Source organism: Protopterus annectens, chromosome 6.part0, assembly GCF_019279795.1.
Source record: "Protopterus annectens isolate FY-2018-M chromosome 6.part0, PAN1.0, whole genome shotgun sequence".
NCBI classification, from domain to species: Eukaryota; Metazoa; Chordata; order Ceratodontiformes; family Protopteridae; genus Protopterus; species Protopterus annectens.
In genome coordinates this window covers 1,737,713,845-1,737,736,635 of record NC_056737.1, presented here as the reverse complement: position 1 = coordinate 1,737,736,635, position 22,791 = coordinate 1,737,713,845, and the positions used below count along the sequence as shown (strand labels likewise).

The 22,791-nt window shown below is 43.8% G+C and overlaps 1 protein-coding gene across 1 annotated transcript in view; it reads right to left on the bottom strand.

Moving 5' to 3' along the window:
- Nucleotides 1-22,791, bottom strand: part of RTN3 (reticulon 3) — a 475,542-nt gene that overhangs the window by 323,263 nt on the left and 129,488 nt on the right. Inside the window, exon 3 of the mRNA XM_044075128.1 lies at nucleotides 10,737-10,875. Coding sequence (XP_043931063.1) covers nucleotides 10,737-10,875 — 139 coding nt within the window. The remainder of the gene's footprint in view (nucleotides 1-10,736; nucleotides 10,876-22,791) is intronic.

Genomic DNA, 22,791 nt, shown 5'->3' with positions numbered 1-22,791 from the left:
ATACACTAACATCTACATTTATGGTAAGTGTACACAACTGTATTATGTTCTTCCGTGTTTCACTGTTGCAGTCATTACATTTGGGTAGATTCCCAAAGCTATGGTTGGGAGGAGGAGTTTATACCACATTAGGGCCAGCTATAAGGCCCTGCAAAACAGCAGTGGCAAAGCCAGCTCTGGATTTAGAAAAAAATTGGTAAATAATGCTTGGTGAAAGTATGTACAGAACTCCAGGTAGCAGCTTCTAGAATATCCCTGGTAGGAACACCTCTGACAAAGGCTGCAGAAGTAGATGCAACCCTGGTGGAGTGAGATCCGATCCATTGGGGGATAGGTTTTCCATGGTGTTTATGGCAGAAATGAATGCAATGGCTTATCCATTTATAAATGGCTTTGAAATAGCCTTCCCCTCTGCCCCTGCAGCAAATGCTACCAGCAAATGTTGAGATTTTTAGAGATTTAGTCCTGTCCAAGTAGAACCTAAGTTGCCTGTGCACATCAAAGGAATGCATAATCCATTCCCCTTTGTTCTGTGGAAGAAGGTTGGCAAATGGACTGATTAAGAGCCACACTGGAAGCCACCTTGGGCACGAAGGCTGGATTGGTCCTCAGAGATCACCTGTCCGCATGAAAGATTATGAAAGGCTCCACTGCCATAAGGGCCGGTAATTCAGATATCCTTCTAGCTGAAGTGATTGCTAAAAGGAAGGCTGTTTTCCAAGAAAGAAATTTTAAGTCTGCAGTAGCAGCTGGCTCAAAGGGAGGTAGAGTGAGCTTCTCCCAAACAAAGTTAAGGTCCCAGGCAGAGGTAGGAGCTCTCCTGGGTGGTCTCAAGTTATTTGCCCCTCTGAGATGCTGCTTGAGCAGGGGATGAGAGAAGAGGGGTGGTTCTGTGTTATAGTGAGCTGAAATAGCTGAAGCGTGGATTTTAATGGTGGAAAAAGACAGGCCCTTGTGAAGCATCTCAGTTAAGTATTGCAAAATCTGAGGTAAATTGGGCACTGCTGTGCTCATCCCTAAAGATTGGTTCCAGACAGAATCTTTTCCATTTGTCAGCATAAGATTTTCTAGTACTAGGCCTTCTCGCCTCCAAGATGACATCCATCACAGATTTGCTGAGGGATGAAGGTGAATTTAAATGATTAGCCAGGCTGCAAGATTCAATGTTGGAAGCTGTGGGTGCAGAACTTGGTTCTCCTGCCGAGACAGCAAGGAAGGGGTCCGAGGCACGTGCCATGGAGATATTTGCGACACTGCGCAGGAGTGGGTACCAGTGTTGGCATGGCCAGTCTGGAGCAATCAAAATCATTCTTGGTTTGTCCCGTTTGACTTTTAGCAGGACTTTGGAGATCAGAGGCAGAGGGGGAAGGCATAGACTGATAGGTTTAAGGATAGAGCATCCACTTTCCAAGCTTCTTTGTGGGGAGCTCTTGTGCAAAACTTGTCCAACTGGCAGTTCTGAGGAGAGGCAAATAGGTCTGTCTGGGCTCCCCCATTTGCTTGTCAACATGTTGAAAATCCGTGGTTCATTTCCACTCATGTGGGTCCATAAGATTTCTGCTTAGTCCATCTGCCAGTGTAGGTGCACTTGGTAGCTCAAGGCTGTGTTCCACAATGCCATGGCTAGTCTGCAGATGGTGTAAGAATGTGTACCCCCCTGCTTGTTTATGTACCACATAACTATGGTGTTGTCCGTCTTTACCATTAGTTGTCCTGGAAGAATGTAGTCCTTGAAGGCTGTCAGAGCATTCTGTACAGCTATGCTTTCTTTTTGATTGATATGTAGGTGAATTTGATTTGGGTTCCATTTACCCTGAATGCATTTCCCTGCCAGGTGAGCCCCCCATACATAGTTTGATGCATCTGTAGTTAAGATTTGGGCAGCAGGGGGTAATGTGAATGGCATTCCCTTGTTTTGGTGGCAGGCCTCTGCCCACCATAAGAATTCCAGGCATAGACCAGGTATGATCGGAATCATTGTTTCCAGGCTGTGACAATATTGACTCCATAGACTTTTTAAGTAACACTGTAGTTCTCATATACAGTCTTGCATACGGAATTAGAAGAATGCAGGAGGCCATGTACCCCAAGGATTGCAGTATTTGTCTTGCAGATAGCAGGGTTGTGGCACTTGTCTGAAGTTACCAAATGAATTGAATTTGCTTCTCTGGCGTGAGGAAAGCCATCTGGGCAGTTGTATTTAGGCTTGCACACATGAAAGTAATCTGTTGAGAGGGTACCAGTTGTGATTTATTTTTGTTTATGGTGTACCCCAGACAGAACCCTTTTTACAAATGCCAGATGATTTAGAAGTATGCCCTGGTTTTCTGCCTGAATTAGACAATCGTCCAGGTATGGATATTTCTTTGCCTGCAAAATGCAGTAACTGGAGCCAGGCACTTTGTGACTACCCTGGGTGCAGCAGACAAGCCAAAGGGCAGTGCAGAAAACTGATAATGCAAGTAGCCTGCTTTGAAGAGTAGGTACCTTCTGCAAGATTGCCTGATTGGTATGTGCAGGTATGCTTTTAAATCTAGAGTTGCCAACCAGGCATCTTTGCCTAGCATAGGAAGTAACTGGTGAAGTCAGCATCTTGAATTTTGGAATGTACAGAAAAGTGTTGAGTAGACAGGTCCAGAATTGGATGCCATGATTGGTCTCTTCTGGGTACCAGAAAGCGCCTGGAAAAGAAACCTTGTCCCTTTTCCTCTTCTGGTACTGGTTGAATAGCCCCCATGTTCAAGAGGGAAAGTACTTGTTTTTGAGCCTCTGCCTATCGATTTGGGGCCAGGTCTGGCCACCCATTCGGTGTTGGCAACGTGTGGAAATGAAATCTGTATCCCTGGGACACTATTTAAAAAGTACAGTTGTGTACACTTGCCATAAATGTAGATGTCAGAGTGTATTCACTGCTGCAGTCATTACATTTGGGTAATCTGCTGGCAGGTTGCCCTCAGTCGGCCTGAATAACAAAGTTTTGGGTCCGGTGTCAGTTACGGTCTCCTCTTCCATGACGTCAGGGGTATAAAACATGCAGCAGACACCATTTTAATCAGTTTTTCTTGCCCCAGATGTCAGGTGCCCCCCAAATGGGGAGCAAAAAATATATAAAACTAAATGTATAAAGGCACTTTAGAAACAAAACAAAATTTACCTTCAACTAAAAGCAAATACACCACAAAGGCTTTTAAGTATAGTGAAAGAAAGAAAAGGTATAGAATGGGGGATGGTGGGTGGGTAACCTGGACTGCAACAGTGAATACACTCCAACATCTACATTTACGGTAAGTGTACAACTGTACTAGGTTAGTGTTTCACTGTTGCAGTCATTACATTTTGGTAGAGTCCCAAAGCTATGGATGGGAGGATGGAACTAAACGGCATTAGGAGCAGCTATAAGGCCCTGCAGGACTGCAGTAGCAAAGCCTGCCCTAGATGTTGAGGATGGGTAAATGATCATGCTTTGTGAACATATGAACAGACCTCTAAGTTGCAGCTTCTAGAATGTCTTTGGTTGGGACCACTGAGAAAAAGCTGCTGAAGTGGAGGGAGCCCTGGTGGAATGGGATCTGATCCCCTTGGGCACAGGTTTACCATGGTGCAAATAGCAGAAATGAATGCAGTGGCTTATCCATTTAGAAATAGTCTTTTGATATAGCCTTCCCCTCTGACCCTGCAGCAAATGCTACCAGTAGTTGCTCAGACTGAGATTTGGTCTTGTTTTAAGTAGAATCTTAGCTGTCTGTGTACGTCCAATGAATGCAGAATCCGCTCCTTGTTCTGTGGATTTGGGTAAAATGTTGGCAGGTGAATGGTCTGGTTAAGAGCCACAGTAGATACCACCTTACGCAAAAGAGAAGGATTGGTCCTGAGGGCCACCCTGTCCAGGTAAAATATAATCAGAGGCTCCACTGCCATGAGAGCCTGTAGTTTTGAAACCCTTCTTGCTGAAGTGACTGCCAAAAGAAAAGCTGTTTTCCAAGATAGAAACTATATAGCCGCAGTACCTGCTGGTTCAAAAGGAGGCAGGGTGAGTTTTTCCAGCACAAAATCGAGGTCCCATGCAGGAGTTGGTGCTCTACTGGGAGGCCTTAAATTTTTGGCCCCTCTAAGATACTGTTTAAGGAGTGGGTGAGAAAAGAGGGGAGGGCTCTGTGTTGTAATGAGCCGAGATGGCAGAGGAGTGGATTTTTATTGAAGAAAAAGAGATAGGCCCTTGTCAAGCATCTCAAGTATTGTAAAATCTGAGGAATATTAGGCTTTGCTGGGTCTATTCCTTGCACTTGGTTCCAAGCACAGAACCTCTTCCATTTATCAGCATAAGATTTTCTAGTACTAAGCCTTCTGGCTTCCAAAATGACATCCACCACAGATTTACTGAGAGATGTGGCTTGAATAATGAATTAGTTGATTAGCTATGCTGCAAGATTCAGAGTTTGGAGCAGTGTGTGCAGAATTTGATAGTTCTGCTGAGACAGTAGAGGAGGTATTTGAGGCAAGTACCATGGAGAAAGGTGTGACATTCCTTAGAAGCAGGTACCAGTGCTGGTGAGACCAGTCCGGAGCAATTAGGATCATTTTTGTTTTTTCCTGTCTGACGTTTAGCAAAACCTTGGAGAGTAGAGGCAGAGGGGGAAAGGCATAGGTTTTTCCAACTGAAGGATAGAGCATCCACTTCCCATGCTTTTTTGTGACGAGTTCTTGTGCAGAATTTGTCCAGCTGATAATTTAGGGGAGAGGCAAATAGACCCATGTCTGGGCTCCTCCATTTCTGTGTTAACATGCTGAAGATTTGTGGATCCAGTTTCCATTCATGCGGGTCCATAAGATTTCTGCTTAGGTAGTCTGCCAGAGTATTTTGCTTTCCTGGCAAGAATTGAGCTTGAAGATGTATTTGGCAAGTCAAGGCAGTGTTCCACAAGGCCATGGCTAGTCTGCAAAGGGGGAAGGAATGTGTACCCCCCTGCTTGTTTACGAACCACAACTGTGGTGCTGTCCGTCAAGTCCTTCAAGGCTGTAAGGGCATTCTGAACAGCTAGCATTTCTTTCTGGTTGACATGCAGATGCATTTGGTTTAGGCTCCATTTGCCCTGAATGCGTCTCCCTGCCAGGTGGGCCCCCAAGCAAAGTCTGAGGAGTCTGTAGTTAGGGTTTGGTGGCAGGGGGTAGAGTGAAGGACAGTCCCTTTTGGTGACATGTCTCTGCCCACCAAAGAAACTCCTGTTGTAGGCAGGGAATGAGAGGAATCGTTTCCAGGCTGACAATGTTGACTCCAAAAACTTTTTAGGTACCATTGAAGTTTGCTCATATGCAGTCTTGCATATGGAATTAGTAGAATGCAGGATGCCATGAACCCCAAAGCCTGCAGAATGCGTCTTCAGATAGCTGGTTTTTGCCATTTGTTTGAAGTATGTTGTCAGTTACCTTTGTCTGGCATGAGGCAAGCCGTCTGGGCAGTTGTATTCAAGCTTGCACCCAGGAATGTAATTTTTTGGGAGGGTACCAGTTGTGATTTCTTTTCGTTTATGGTGTACCCTAGGCATGCTAGGAGCCTTTTTACAAACGCCAGATGTTGAAGAAGAGTGTCCTTGTCCTCTGCTTAAATGAGACTTGTCCATATAAGGATAAATTTGAATGTTTGTTTGCACAACGCACTTACTGGTGCCAGGCACTTTGTAAAGGCCCTGGGCACAGTAGATAAGCCAAAGGGCAGTGCAGAGAATTGGTAATGGAAAAAACCTGCTTTGAAGCGGAGGTATCTTCTACATGATTCGCTTATTGGGATATGCAGGTATGACTCTTAAGTCTAGAGTTACTAACCAAGCATTCTTGCCTAGCCTAGGCAGTAGCTGTTTTAAGTCAGCTAATCTATGAACCTATGAACTATTTTGGAATGTCCAGGAACGTGTTCAGAATTGATAAGTCCAGTACTGGATGCCATGAATCGTCTTTTCTGGGTACCAGGAAAAGTCTAATTAAAAACCTTGTCTGGTACTGGTTGAATAGCCCCCATTATCCATGAGGGACATTACTTGTTTCTAGGCCTCTGCCCACTGGTTTTGAGGCAGAACCGGCCATCTGTGTAGAATTGGCAAAGTATGGAAATTTAATCTGTACCCCTGGGATACTATGTTTAATACCCACTTGTCCTGGGTAATTAACTGCCAATTTTGAGCATGAAGTGCTAGTTTTCCCCTCAAGGGGGCTGCCAACAGATAAGTGCTTGGAGATGGTAGAGGAAAGTCATCGAGACTGCTTACTGTAGGGTTGTGCTTTGTTTCCTCCAGATTTGAAGGTGGAGGCACCCCATTGCTTTGACCTGTAAGAACCCTGTGATTGATATCTGGAGCCTTTTGAGCGCCTGGGTTTGCCCCGAGTGGCTCTGTTGGACACAGGAAAGGACCAGTTTTTAGTAGGCCAGTGTCTACTGAACCTGGGTGGCTGCACTTGCAAGAAATCTTTTACAGTTTGCATAGATTTAGCTTGGTCTTCCAATTCCTTCAAAACCTCTTCTGTCTTATTACCAAACAGAGTATCTTGCTGCAAAGGGGCATCCAACAATTTAGCTTTAACATGATCAGGCAGATTTTGCTCCTTGAGCCAGGCATACCTTCTAATCACAGATCCAGTAACAGCAGCCCTACAAGAGGGCCTCCAAGGAATCAAAACCACATTGCAAAGTATGCTTTCCAACCTTTTCTGCTGAATGCAGTATATCCTGTAACTTCATTTTCCGCACAATCCGAAATAAACATTTAAACCAATAAAGCCACACAGTGAACCGCAAGAACTGATTTATTGAAATAAACGAATAGAAAGGAAGTACTAAGTGCTTTCACCCAACATCAGGGCATCAGAGTACTAAAACACAGTAACAAGGCCATCCTTTATATATACATACCTAATAAGTTATTGTTAAAATAACTAATTGATTTGTTTAATTGATTTCTGTTAAAATGATTTGGCACAGATCTAAACCATAAAATAACCACAATTACTGTAAAAAATGTTTCTGTATATGAATAAATAACCAAATAACCAATCATATCTAAAATCTAATTACTGTTGCAAAAATTAAAAATATATATATAAATGTATTGTATATTGTGAAAAATCTCAAAAACAAATTGAATGTATTCCAGCATCCACGACCTTAAAAAATGGTCGTATAAAATGTGACCTGTATTTTAATATACTGGATATTGACACAAATTCGTTAATACCAGGCAAAGTACAGGTGTTTAATCTAAGCATAGTCTTCTCATCCCCACCTTTGTGTATATTCTGAGGTATTCTATCTATAATAAATTGAAATTAGGACCTCTAACACTGTGCATATATAGGGAACTAGTGGTCTTCTGTTTCTTAATGTCTCCAACATGCTCAACAATACATTCTCTTAACTTCCTAATAGTTTTCCCAATATAAAACGCTGAACATGCTGAGCATGTTGCTAAATACACTACCATATTTGTATTGCAGTTGCAATACCCTGGGCATCTAATAGTTTTGCCATAATTCTTAATAGCAACATATGGACCATCATGGATATATTTGCATGTATGACAGGTTCCACATTTACATTTTAGACATTCTAAAAATATCCTTCGTGTTAGCCTCATAAAAGTCCTTTAAATTCCTCCCTCTACTGTATGTAATCTTGGGCTGGTAGCCAATGGTCTCAGACAGCTCAGCATTATTGATAAAAACACTTGTCCAAGTCTCCTTAATAATGTTTAATGTGATATGATGAATCATTGCAAGGTAAAATAAAAAAAAGTGTCATATCTGGACGTATTAGTGCTAACATTCAACATTGTTAAAACCAAATGTTATGATGGGTCTATATATTGTAAATCTTTTACTAGAAATTTCCCTTTTAATGTTACAAATAAGTTCATTAGGGTAACCTCTATCAAGGAACAGAAGATAATTTTTCAATTTCTGCATTAAGTGTGTTGTCGTCCCTGATAATTCTTGATAGCCTAACCATTTGCCCTTTAATCAAATTTCTTTTTTAATAAAAAGGTTGACAACTGTTAAAGTGTAAAAAGGAATTTGAAAAAGTTTACTTTCTAAAAATATTTGAATGAAGCTAATCATATCTCTATAAGAGAAAATAAGGTAAAGATATTCACAATAACTTTCATGAATACTGCTGGTAAATTTCAGAAAATCAGATGTTCTTCCTAAAAACTCTAAATTCTAACAACTCATCCTTACCTGTCCAAAAAATATCATAGTCAAGATATCGTAAATATAAAGCTATTTTGGGCCAGTGTATAGATGTAAAAACTAACGTCTCCCAATTGGCTAGCACCAAATTAGCATAAATTGGTGCACATCTTGCACCCATAGCCACACCAGTACTTTGCCTGTAATATTCACCATTAATATAAATAAAATTATTCTCCAACACCATTTCCATTAATTCAGTCAAGAGCCAGCATTTTGAAACATTCATGCCACTATATTTCAATAGACTGGCCTCAAACATTTCCAGGCGTTGCTTGTGTGGAACAAAATAAATTAACCACATCAATGGTAGCCATAATCAAGTTAGGGCCAATAACAGCCTTACATTGTCCAACAAGATCCAAACAATGCCAGGAGTCTTTTAAAATGTGTGGTAAATTTTTCAATGTATCTTTACAGTGAGCATCAAATAGGATGCCATGGCCTCAGTTTTTGAACCTCTGGCCGACACAATAGGCCTGAAGGGTGGATTGTGAACATCCTTGTGTATTTTAGGAATACCAAACATACTTGGAGTAATAGGAAAAAGTTAGATACGAATAATCCTCCTTGCTGATAGTACCATCCATAAGAAATTCATAAAGTAACCAATCCACCTTAGTGTAAGCCCTCGACCTTTCATACTTAGTAACTTTCATATATGTATTAGTGTCACTGAGCATAATAGTCATTTTGTTGTAGTAGTCAGTATTAGTCATAACCACGCCCCCTCCCTTGTCTGGTTTCATGACCCTATATTTGTCAGATGTAGTTATTACTTTAAGAAACTGTTCAGCTGATGCAAGATTCTCAACTGTTTCAGTAAGCCCATAACATGCTGTTGATACTTAAGCATATGAAACTGGCAGTTTAAAGCCCTGATTGCAAAGGTTGCAGACGTATAAACCTTCTTACCCCATCTATCCAGCGCCCTGGAATCTATCAGGAGTAGGATTTTTGGCTGTAGAAGCCTTAACAGCCTTGGGACCCTGAGAAATAGTCTCGGGATCAGCAGCAGGATTTTTGAAAAGAAATTTGTGGGAGTCAGAAACCCTGTAATATCTGTCTGGCTTACTAGGAGCTGGAGGCAGGGAATCAGGAGCCATGCTCGATTCCGAAAATACATCAATGTCTAATACAGGAGGTACTGCCAAAGGCCTATGCTGAGGAAGAAGAAATCCCTAAGCCTCTTGATTCAGAGAAGTCCCGACTCTCAGTGAAAATGTTCCCTTAAAGTATGCAAAGTCTCTCCAAAAGAAAGATCCTCAGGAGGAGATGCAGATGGGATGGATTCCTCTGAATCAGTATCCTCAGGATGGAATAGAAAATTCCTGATCAGAAGAGGAATCAGAAGAAATGGAAACCTGATCTGAAGATTCATAATCAGTGCCTTGCCTAGGCCTCTTAGCAGGGGGGGGGGGGTTGGGAACCCCTGATCAAGGTAACTAAATACTCAGCCATTTTGATCACCTGTTTTTTAGGCATAGGGGCCTGAGCACGTGGCTCATGCGTTTTTGGACATAGAAGTTGTTTATGACCTTGTTTATGTTGCTGGCGTCAGTTTAATATAAAAATGTTGAGGCCTGAAAACACAGTCAGAAGCTGGTGCCTGCTCTGCGGCTCCAGACCCATTTAAGGGAGAGACATACGCGGGTAAAATACTGAGAGAATCTTGCAGCATACCAGACTCCGAATGGGTCTCTATAGAGGCCTGCGACTCAAAAGTAGCGGGTACCAGGGGCTGCGAAAGAGCCTCACTGAGTACCGGCGGCTGGCTTAGAAGCTTAGTCAGTTTTGGACCTTGACTGTCTTTTCTTTGCATTTTCTGTGAATTCCAGTAGTCAGATTGCTAACAGATGACATTTCTGGATAGTTAAATCTTGAGCCAAAATATTTAGATGCAAAAATATACAGACGCTTAATAGTGCATTGGTTAAATTTAGCACAAACCAGACAGCAAGGCACGTGGTGGTCAGGGCCTAGGCAAGGAATAACAGTACAAATGAAAATCCTTATGGAGGTATTTGCTTCCCACAAGTAATACAATTATTAACTTTTACTGACATTGGTAAGGAGCAAGAAAAAAAAAAGTTTCCCCAATGGGGTACTTAACTTTAGGTTGAAGACTTTCAGGAGTCTGCTAACCGGCACTTGCGAACTGCTTTGGGCACCGCGCAGCAAGAAAGACTGATGAAAATGGCGTCTGCTGCATGTTTTATACCCCTGACGACTTGACATCATGGAAGGGACAGCAACCGACGCAGGACCCAAGACTTTGTTAATCAGGCCGACTGAGGGCAACCTGCCAGCAGATTACTCAAATGTAATGACTGCAACAGTGAAACAAGAAGAACATCTGAAATATGATTCAAATATTATGAGTCCTTCACCATCCCCCTTCTTTCAGTATCACATCACTGGTTAAATCAGTTATAAACACCAAAGTTAAGTTTTGACATACTTTCCACTTAAAGCATTAACATTCCTTGTTTATCACTAACCTTCAAGGAGTCAACAAGATCCTTAACCAGGAAATAGTGAAGCAATTGTTTCAGGATCTTGTTAACATGGACAAGAGAAGAGTCGACATATTTATGGAATGCGTCTGAAGAAATGGTTATATCCTCATCCATGTAGGCCCTAAAAAACAGAAAAATACTCCAAATCAGATTTAAGAGTACAGAAAAATGAAGCACTAAAACAGTCTTCGTAAAACACTGAATGAGTAGTCATGAAAAACGTTAGACCAACTGTCCCAAAGTACCTGTGTGCATTACACATATAAAAAACATTTTATAGGCTGCTACATCACTGTTCCTCTCTGGTTACGATTTTTCTTCAGCCATTTCTGTGGGGGAGCAAGACTACTTGACCTGACTAACCTACTTGTATGACAAGACAAGGCTCCACTGGCATCTTCAATAATTTCCAGCTTAATCACTCATTTTATAAATGTTCAGTACCAGCCATCAACGTCTTGCCCATCTAGCATGCCTTTTAATCATAAGTTTAGATAGCAATGGTAGGCCACTTCATTCCAGGAATCTGAACACCACGATAGTAAAATTTTTCAAAGTGAGAAAATACGTCTTAGAATAGTCTTTAGAGACCTAACTTGCCTATCGTGATCAAAACCAGTTCTGGTAAGGGACAGAAGACTACACTAGTGCACATCCAAAGTCTGCAGGATCCTCTCACTAGAGGATTGAGAAGGAAAAAAGGCTGGAAGATTGATGGACTGATTGAGAACTCAACCATCTTGAGCATAGAGGGGTTAGTGCAAAGAGAACTCAACCACATCTTGGGCATAAAGGAGGGGTTAGTGCAAAGAGAACTCGAGCATCTTGGGCATAAAGGAGGGGTTAGTGCAAAGAGAACTCAACCATCTTGGGCATAAAGGAGGGGTTACCATCTTGGGCATAAAGGAGGGGTTAGTGCAAAGAGAAATTATCTCTGTAGAAAAATGAAGGGGGAAGAGGATATGACAGCCTGCAACTCAAGACACCCTTCTGGCAGAAGGAAAATGGTCTTCCTACAGGCCATTACAAGTGACATATTGGAGAAGCAAAACTGAAAGAAAAGCTTGCAAGGAGGAGGGGGATGGTTTCTTGGTTGTCTGATGTGAAATACACCTTAAGAGTTTACCATCTGTAGGCAGACATGGATGAGACCGCAGAAAGAGGAGCTTTCAGAGTACGACGGCCCATTCTTCAGAAATTCACAGAGGTAGGACAGGGCTGCTGGGACATCCACTAATAGTGGTTGTAAATCCTTTAAGACACCAGATGGAAAACTTTTTTCCATCTGGAAATGCAGGATTTCCTAGTTCTCTCTTCTGGCCTCCTGCAAAACTTGTAGCACATCCTCGGGGGGCTCAGACAGCAAAAATATTTAGCTACAATAAGGGCCTGACTATGTATAGTCCTGGCGTTGAACAAAGCACAAAACCAACAGCGAGGGAAGTCGTGGTCTAGGCCTAAACAAGTGACAGTAAGAATCTAAATCTCAGTGTGGTATTTGTTTTCCACAGGCGAGACAACTGAACTTTTTCTGACATCTGTTAGAGCAAGAAAAAAAGATCCCCAACAGGGTACTTCGCTTTAGAAGACTTCAACTTCAATTCGAAAACAAAAACTCAGGTAGCGTCCAACCAGCACTCACGCTAACTGCTTCTGCTTTGGGGTCCTTGGCAAGAAAAACTGATGTAATGGAGTCAGCTGCCTAATTTTATACAACTGAACCCGACGTCAGTCCTGGAGCGACTGCAACCATTGCAGAAATACTACTACTACCGAAGGGAACGATAAATTTCTTTGCATTCAGTTTGAGATCTGACGGACACCAGTCTGTGTAAGACCCTCCTGAAGTATACAGAGGTAATTTGGCATCTTAGTAACTGCACTCAGTTTTCAGTTGTGCTCAAACTTGGATCAGCCACAGCCCTTTAGTTTTGGCCTGAACATCTGACAAGTGTACACCAAACAGTAGGGGGCCCAGCACTGATCCTTGTGACAAACCACTGGTGACAGGTCTGCTTGTTGATGTGGAGTCACCCACTTTGATAGTATGACTGGACAGCCAGTTTGCAACCCATCTTACAACAAAGCGGTTTACATTGTTTGCCAAGTCTATTGATAATGCCTGAATCTGGGATTGTGTCAAAGGCCTTTGCCATGTTGAGATGTGCTGTGTGCACAGATTTGCCCCTGTCAATGGCCCTGGTTACAATTTTGAAGAAATCCACCAGGTTTAAAAGGCAGGTTCTGCCCTTGACAAGTCAAATTGTGTCAGATCCAGGGTTTGGAGGTCACCTATATCTATTTTATGAGGTCCATGACAGACTAGGCTGGTCAGACTTCCAGGTCTACAATTCCTTGGGTCTGCTGCTAAGCCACATTTGGGAGTAACTTTCTCCATTCCACAGGAACAAAGCCTGTGGATAGGCTATGATTGAACAGGGTACGTAATGATGCTAGCTCATGTTTTAGTTGTAAACACAGCATGGGATGCAGTCTGGTCCCATAGCGCCAGTTTCTTGCCTTAGACGAGGCTTTAATGACCTACGTGTGTGTGTGTGTGTAGGGCAAGGTTTATGAGAAAGTTTGGAGGGGAATGCACAGTTAAAATTTTGCCAAACCTGTCTAGCAGGTTTGCCATCTCCATGGCATCAATGTGTACAATATCTTTAGTCACTAAGCACATGTCTGAGTCCTGCCTTATAGGCTATGTACATAGTTGTAAAAGGCCTCAAGGTTATCCTTTGATGAGACCGCTAGATTTTTCTCAGTAGCCCAGAGAGGATTTGATGTGTTGTCTTGCCTGCTGAGGGTGAGGAGAGCGCTTTTCCATTGTTGGGGTCTCGCTTCAATTTTAGGTAGCAACTTTTTGCATTCGTTGATGCTGGGATGTCCACGAGGGTAGATTGTTTTTACTTGCCACACGCTCCTTGCCAACTAGTAAAGTTGGCTCCCCTGCTTGCGGATGTACCAGACTGACATGTTGTTCTGAATGGATACTACAACTAGAGGTAGGGTGCCCAAAAAGGCCTGCAACACTACAACAGCCCTCATCCCCAGAACACCAGTATGAAGACTAGCCTTGAAGGGGGACCAAGCATCATTCGTTCCTATGTGGAGCTCCCCCAACCCAGCTGGGAAGCATTCATGGTCAATGTGGCATTGGGCGAAGGACAAATAAGCAAGCCCTGGGAGACCTTTGGGGACTTGAGCCACCAGTGGGTGGCCTGCAAATGTTTATCTGCATTCAAAATCTCATGGGTTAATGAGTGATGTCATTGTACTGAAACAGTTCACTGGAGAACCTTCATATGGTACCCGTCAAAGAGAACCAAGGCAATTGAGGCAGTCATAGATATTAGTATTGGAGGAATTAGTTTTGCAGGTGGCTTCTGGCAAGAAATTACTTTTAAAGCTTGATTGTGCATGGTGGACAACCTATTCTTCAAGCTTTGCAAACTGACATGTATCCAGGTGAGCACCTGTAAACTAATGCCCGGACTGAAAAGTCTTGGACTTGCCTAACTTCACTGCGATACCCACCTGATAGCAAGCAGAGCAAGGAGTCCCTGGTATGGATAAAAAGATTCTTGATAGGAGCAGAAGTGAGCTGGTCTAGTTATGGGAACACCTGGAACCCTTGAAGTTGGAGATGTGCTATGGACTACCACCACGCACCCTGTCAACAACCAGAAGGCTGTGGTGAGACCAAAAAAAGGCAGGGCCCCAAATTGAAAGTGCCTGGCTCACAGCCAAAGTGCAGAAACTTTCTGGTTCACCTGTCTATAAAGCACATCCAATTGTCCAACAAGAGGATGGGTTGCACTATGAGCATTAGGTATTTAAACATACTGGCAGAGTACCAAGGTCCCATATCGGCATGAGGTTCCCAATTGTTTGGGCACCAAAAAAGAATCTCAAGTAAACTGTAGATCCTTGTTGGTCTTGAGGGACGTCCTGGATAACTTGCCTGTCCTGCAGATTTTTAATTTCAAGAACTGCTGCTTTTCTTTGAGCAAAACACTGGGAAACTATTGATGGGAGACAGCCAGAAAAAGGGAGAGAATAGCCTCTGGTTAACCTTCTGCACCCATGCATCTTTGGTGATGGATGCCCAGACTTCGGGGTGCAGAGACAACTGGCCCCTACCTCCATAAAGGTGGCAGCAAAGTAAATGTTCATAAGTGCAGATAAGGCCTCTATGAAAAGGCCCCAAGCGCCTCGACTGTGGATCTCCTCTGCTGTGGGGGTAAAGTCCATTAAAACCCCCTCCCCGGCAAAGGGGATAATTCTCTCTCTAGAAGTGTCTGGAGAAAACCTTGGGATTTCTGAAACCACAGTTTCTCATCTCCCTTCTGGTCCCTAGAGGAAGGCTTCCATGGGTTAGAAAGTACAGTTTTGTACCTACCATAAATGTAGATGTTAGAGTGCTAATACAGCTGCAGTCATAACAGATGGGTTCTCCTGCCGTCAGGCGGGTCCTCGGTCGGCCGAATTCCAAAGTCTAGGTCCGGCATCGGTTGTAGTCGCTTCTTCCCTGACGTCAGTGCGACAGGGGTATAAAAGAACTAGCAGACGCCATTTTCTTCAGTTTTTCTTGCCCCAGATAAGGCAATACATACATTTGTGTAATAAGCAATGCCATATAATCAAAATATAGTAGTGCAAGCAAATACATCATGAATGAATACCCCAATCTGGTTGCATGAGGATATGTTAGTCAATAGGCCTGTCCCAAGAGGGGGAGGAGGGAGGGAAACCTGGACTGCAGCTGTATTAGCACTCTAACATCTACATTTATGGTAGGTACAAAACTGTACTATGTTCATCGTGCATACAGCTGCAGTCATAACAGATGGGTAGAATCCCAAAGCTAAGAAAGGGGTGGTAGGCACTAGGTGGAACTAGGAGGAGCCAGAATGCCCTGCAAGACTGCAGTGGCAAAGTCCGCTCTAGATTTGGAGTACAGTGGAAGGTGGTAGTGCTTGGAGAAGGTATGCACAGAACTCCAAGTGGCTGCTTCTAAAATATCTTTGGTAGGAACTCCTCTAAGAAAGGCTGCAGAAGTAGCCGTGGCCCTTGTGGAGTGAGATCTGATGCCTGTAGGTACAGTTTTGCCATGAAAAGAATAGCAAAAGCGTATGCAATGGGCTATCCATTTTGAGATTGTCTGTTTGGAAATTGGCTTTCCTTGAGCTCCTATAGCATAGGACACAGAGCTGATCTGATTTTCTGAAAGGCTTTGTTCTGTCCAAATAACGCAGTTGTCTGTGGATGTCCAAGGAATGTAGTAATCTCTCCCCTTTGTTTTGAGGATTAGGATAAAAGGTATGTAAATGTATGGCCTGATTCAAAGCTACCCTGGATACCACTTTTGGCATAAAGGACGGGTTGGTTCGTAATGAAACTCCGTCCTGATGGAAGATAAAAGGCTGCACAGCCATGACAGCTTGTAGTTATGAAACTCTACGAGCTGAAGTAATAGCCAGAAAGAAAGCTGTTTTCCAGGACAAATATTGCAAATCTGATTAGGCGGCTGGCTCAAAAGGAGGCAAGGTCAGTTTTTAGAGAATGAAATTGAGATCCCAAGCAGGTATTGGTCGTTTCCTTGGGGGTTTTAGATTCTTAACACCTCTGAGAAACTGTCTTAAGAGGGGGTGAGAGAATAAGGGTGGATCAGTGTTGTATTCTGCAGAAATGGCTGAGGCATGGATTTTGATGGAGAAGAATGAAAGTCCACTGCTTAGGAGCTCAGCTAGATACTGTAATATTTGAGGTATTCAGTTTTCCAGGATCCTGGCCCTTTTTCTCATTCCAGACACAAAACAGTTTCCATTTTGCGGAGTAAGCTTTTCTAGTAGACTGCCTTCTGGCCTCCAAAAGGACATCCTGCACCTCCTTGGAGAGTAGGGTCTGTTGTAATGTTAAGGAATCTTCCATGCGGCTAGATTGAGTGTTTTTAGCTGACTGAAGAGTTTTGAAGCTGTGCTGAGTCAGGAGAAGAGGCATTAGAGGCAGGGTCCATGGTGGTGAATGCGTCAGGCTCCTCAGGAGTGGGTACCAGTGTTGTCTTGGCCAGTCTGGAGCAATGAGAATCATCTTTGGTCTGTCCGCTCTGGTTTTCAATAGAACTTTGGGCAGCAGAGGAAGAGGTGGGAAGGCATAAACTGTCATTGACGTACAACTGAAAGAGAGCGTCCACTCTCCAGGCCTTTGGATGAAAAATCCTTGAGCAGAATTTTGTCAATTGGTGATTTTTGTGGGAGGCAAAGAGATCTATGTCTGGCCTTCCCCATGCTTTGATTATCTCTGTAAAAACTTGAGGATGCAACTTCCATTCGTGTGGATTTGTCATATTTCTGCTTAGGTTGTCTGCCAACGTGTTTTCCTTGCCTGGCAAGTACTGTGCTTGTAGTTAGATTTGTAAGTCCATGGCCATGTTCCAAAATGACATGGCCAGTCTGCATAGGGGGCATGAATGTGTTCCTCCCTGTTTATGTACCACATTACTGTGGTGTTGTCTGTTCTTATCAATAGTTGACCTGGTTGCAGAAGGTCTTTGAAAGCTATAATAGCATTTATTACTGCTAGCATTTCCTTTTGATTGATGTGAAGGTGCTTTTCTTTTTGGGACCACTTGCCCTGAATGCACCGATCTGTCATGTGCGCCCCCCAGGCGTAGCCCGAGGAGTCTGTTGTGATGACTTGATTTGCTTGAGGCTTGCTGAATGGGAGACCTGTGTTTGTTTGGCATGCTTGAGCCCACCACAGAAATTCCTTTTGAAGACATGGAATTAGTGGTATTATTGTTTCCAAACTGTGGCTGTGTTGAGACCATAGGTTTTTCAGGTACCATTGAAGTTTCCTCATATGCAGCTTTGCACATGGGACTAGTAAGATGCAAGGTGCCATGAATCCCAGAGCCTGCAGGATTTTCCTTGCAGTCAGCCTGGTGCAATTTGCTAGTGCTCTGAAGTATTGTTAGTTGCCCCTGCTTCTCTGGCGTGAGGTAGGCCATCTGGGTGTTTGTGTCCAAGTTGGCACCCAGGAAAATTTTCCGAGAGGGTATTAGCCTGTATTTCTTTTTGTTGACTGTGTATCCCAGAGAATTCAACATTATTACACAAGCCAGATGTTTCAGAAGAATGTGCTTGCTGTCCGCTTGGATCAGGCAGTCGTCCAAATAGGGGTATATTTGTATCCCTTGAAGTCTGCAGTAGGCAATTACTGATGCCAAGCATTTCGTGAATACTCTGGGCGCAGTAGATAAGCCAAAGGGCAATGCAGAGAACTGATAATGGGTTGAACCTGCAAGAAATCTGAGGTATCTTCTGCAATTTTGTCTGATTGGGACATGCGGGTATGCCTCCTTGAGGTCCAATGTTACCAGCCAAGACTCCTTACCCAGCATGGGAAGAAGCTGCTGTAGAGTGAGCATCTTGAATTTTGGTACGAGTAGAAATGCGTTTAGGATGGATAAGTCCAAAATAGGTCTCCAATCTTTTCCCTTCCTTGGTACCAGGAATAGTCTGGAATAAAAACCTTGACCTTGTTCGTGCGTAGGTACCTCTTGAATAGCTTTCATGTCTATGTGCCTCTGCCCTTTGATTGTGTGGCAGGTTTGGCATGCCTCATTTTTGGAAGGGTGTGAAAAAGGAATCTGTAGCCTCTGTTTATAATGTCCAGGATCCATTTGTCTTGTGACAATATGCCAATTTTTTGTAAATGCCAATTTTCCGCCTAAGGGTGCTGCCATTTGAGTCTTGCTTGGCATGCAAAGGGGAAAGTCATTGGGCTTGCTTTCTGAATGGTTGCGAGTTATCCTCAGCACCTCTGTGTAGGAGCTTGCCATTGTCTGCCTCTAAACGATCCTTGGTATTGCCCTCTGCCTCTTGGGCGCCTGTATCTACCTCTTTGGGGTCTGTCCGTGGCTGGAAAGGACCAATTTTTGGAAGGCCAATTTCTACTGAAACGTATCTTTCACAGTTTGCATTGATTTAGCCTTTTCCTCCATTTTCCTTAATACCTCCTCAGCATTAGCACCAAATACATCCTTTTGTAGAGGGGCATCTAGTAATTTAGCTTTTACATGATCTGGCAAGGTTTGTTCCTTGAGCCAGGCAGGTCTACGTATGACTGATCCTGTAACAGCAGCTCTACATGAGGCCTCTAGAGCATCAAAACCACATTTGTAAGGTATGTTTACCCACTTTTTCTGCACTATGCATCAAATCCTGCAACTCCTTCAAGTCTGGTTGTTCAGGTTGTGACATTTTACTTTTCAATTGTGATAACAGAAACTGTTGGTACTTTAGCATATGGAACTGACAGTTTAATGCCCTCATGGTTAAGGTAGCCGAGGTATATACCTTTTTTTCCCACCTTTCCAAGGATCTGGAATCTCTCTCGGAGGGTAATGGATTTTTAGCAGTGGAGGCCTCAATTCCCTTGGGGCCCTGTGAGATGGTTTCTGGGTCAGCAGCATGGCTTTTGTATAAAAATTGGTGTGAGTCAGGAACCCTGCAGTATCTGTCAGGCCTGACTGGGGCTGGAGGTAGAGAATCCGGGTTAAGGCAGGCCTCCAAGTACACATCATCTAGTATGTCCAAGACAGGAGGTATAGCCAGAGGCCTGTGCTGAGGTAGCAAGAGAAATTCCCTAAGCCTTTTCTTGGAATCTGAATAATCTTGGCCTTCCCAGTGGAAGTGTTCTCTTAAGGTATGCAAAGTTTCCCCAAATGAGTAATCCTCTGGGGGGGAGACAGAGGAAATGGACTCCTCTGCATCAGAATCTTCAAAAGGGGAGTAAGAATGTTCCTGATCAGAGTGTTCTGAAATAATGGAGCCCTGATCAGAGGGGGATTCTTCCTCCACTCTGGGCCTTTTGTCCGGGGAAGGTTGAAAACCCCTGATAAGAGTAATTAAATCCTCAGCCATTTTAAGCATCTGTTTTTTAGGCATGGGGCCTGGAGATGGGCCCCGTGTAGCTCGTCTCTTAGACTGCATGGCTGCTTTAGACTTAGTGAAAGCCTTGATGGAAAAAGAGGAGGAAGGCCTGAAGACACCTTGAGAGGAGGTGGACCTGTCCACATTTTGAGATTCACCGCCAAGAGTGGCTTCGGTCTCTGTAGTCGGGGTGTGGGCAGAGGAGCCTGCGACCTTGGGCACAGGAGACACTGCCAATGAAGTGTCATCGGTAGCCAGGGGCTGCGTAGGCGCCTCGCTTAGAACCGGACCACGTGTAGTCGGCTTTGGCGTGGTGTAGGTAGAGGCCGCGGACCTAGTGTGTCGGTCCTTATCTTTGCGCTTTTTAGACAAAACTGGAGTCGGAGTATCCAACATAATATAGTTAAATGTTTTGCCAAAATAATGCTGGGCGAACTCCGCCCGACGCTTAATGGTGTGTTTGTTGAATGTAGCACAAAAGCAAAAGACCGAGACGTCGTGGTCTGGGCCTAAACAAGGAATACAGAGAGAATGGAAATCCTTATGCGGTATTTGCTTCCCACAAGAAATACAATTATTAACTGTCTGACATCGGTCTGAGGCAAGAAAAGTTTCCCCAACGGGGTACTTGGCTTTCAAGAAGACTTCGGTTGCAAAATTTTCGTAATTTCAGGAGCTGGCCGACCGGCACTTGCCAACTGCTTCTGCTTCGGGCACCGCGCGGCAAGAAAGACCGAAGAAAATGGTGTCGGCTTGTTCTTTTATACCTCTGTCGCACTGACATCAGGAAAGAAGCCAACGACAACAGACGGCGGACCTAGACTTTGGAATTCGGCCGACCGAGGACCCGCCTGACTGCAGGAGAACCCATCTGTTATGACTGCAGCTGTATGCACGATGAACATCACTATTCCTATGGAAAAGGCTTTCACATCTTGCTCACTCCTGGGGAGAGTGAGCTTGACTTTTTCAGACCAAGTAGAATCAAAAGGGCATTCACAAAGGATGTTTTGAAGTGTGCCACAGTCACAAGCACATCTAGACAGGCCCCATTATGGTAATGCCTAGACCTTCGGCTCTCTAAACACATCCGATTTCCATCAAAGTATTGAGGGAATGGAAAGGGATTAGTGTGGCCAACAGAGTTTGCCATTTTCCTGTCCTCTCCAGATATGGACCCAGAGATATTTGGACAGCTTTGCCAAACCTCTGAAATCTTCTCAGATGTGCTAGGTAGTTAAGCACTCTCAGTGCGAGTGTCGTAGACATGTGTGAGGGTAGTAGACATGTAAACCCACTTCCCAACCAAATCTACCCAATGCCCTATATTCCCAGTTAAGGGCAATACACAGTTCTCTACCATCTCCTTTTTGTGGCTACCACCACCACAAAATCAACTGCTGAACCCTTGCTCCAATGAGAGCAATCTTTAGATTTTAATCTGGCTTGCATGGGATGGTTCAGCAATGTCTGTTTACTTCAACACTTGCTTCAAAATAAAGCCAACCATCGCTTATATAGGAATGGGCCACCCAAGCAGTAACTGGGTTGGACCCAAAGCCTCAAAGTCCCAACTCCTCCTCCAGGGAGGGGGATTCAGAAGACTATGAATGGAGTCCTGGACATGGACAATCTTGAGGTTCAACAGGACTGGCTGATCTGATTGGACAGGAACATCAGGATCAGAATCAAAGGGTTTCCAATGCAACAGAAAGGGACGGAGCCAAATACATAACAGAAGTTTCTTCACCAGGAAAGTGCTCTCTCAATGAGCTTGAAAGCCAAAGTAGAGGAAATAACTGGCACCCCCACCACCATGGAGGAATCCAGTATCCAATCCAGGTTGGGCCAGCAAGCCACCCACGTAGCAAAGCAATCATTTGAGCTGAGCTATCTAGTGTCGAAGCTCTAAGAAAGGAGGTCTCTGAAAGCTGAATTGATGCTCTATCCCCAGATCAGGCATGATGCTTCAGCTCAAGAGATTCTTCCGGATAAGAGGCTTCCAGTGTGGAAGGTGACCATGTCTTTGGATCTGATGAGAAGCTCTGATCCACAGTTCCTGAACCTAGAGGGTGATCGAAGTAGGAGTAACCACAGGAAGATGGGAAGGACTAAGGTCTGACATGGGTCAGAGCCAATAGAAAGGACAGTTGTGTACACTTACCATAAATGTAGATGTTAAGAGTGTATTCACTGTTGCACTCATCACATTTGGGTTATATGCTTGCAGTAGCCCTCAGCCTGATTATCAAAGTCCTGGGTTGGTTGCTGTATCAACTTCCATAATGTCAGGTAGTCAGGGGTACAAAGCATGCAGCCGACGCTATTGCATCAGTTTTTCTTGCCCCAGATGTCAGGTGCCCCCCAATGAGATGCAATTAAATATATACAAGGTTATACCTCCAACAAAAAAGCAAATACACCAAAAAGCTTTAAAGCGTAGTAAAGGAGAATAGAGATATAGCCAAAAGTCAAGGGGCTGGAGGGAGACCAGTACTGCAAGAGTGAATATACTAGCATCTACATTTATGGTAAGCAACTGTACTATGTTCGTGGAAGTCATCACATTTGGGTAGATTCCCAAAGCTAAGGATGGGAGGAGGAATTTAGATAGCATTAGGACCAGCTGTAAGGCCTTGCAAGACTGCAGTGGCAAAGCCAGTTCTGGATTTAGAGAAAATTGGCAAATGGTAATGCTTGGTGAAAGTATGTACAGAACTCCAGGTAGCAGCTTTTAGGATGTCTCTGGTAGGGACACCTCTGAGAAAGGCTGTCAAGGTAGATGCAGCCCTGGTTGAATGGGGTCTAATCCCCTGTGGGATAGGTTTTCCATGGTGCTTATAGCAGAAATTAATGCAATGGCCTATCCATTTAGAAATGGTTTTCTTTGAAATGGCCTTCCCCTCTGCCCCTGCAGCAAATGCCACCAGCAGTTAAGATTTCCTTTGAGGTTTAGTCCTGTCCAAGGAAAATCCAACTTGTCTGTGCACATCTGAGTGCAGTATCTGTTCCCCTTTGTTCTGTGAATTAGAAAAGGTTGGCAAATGAATGGATTGATTAAGAGCTACAATGGATACCACATTGGGCATAGAGGG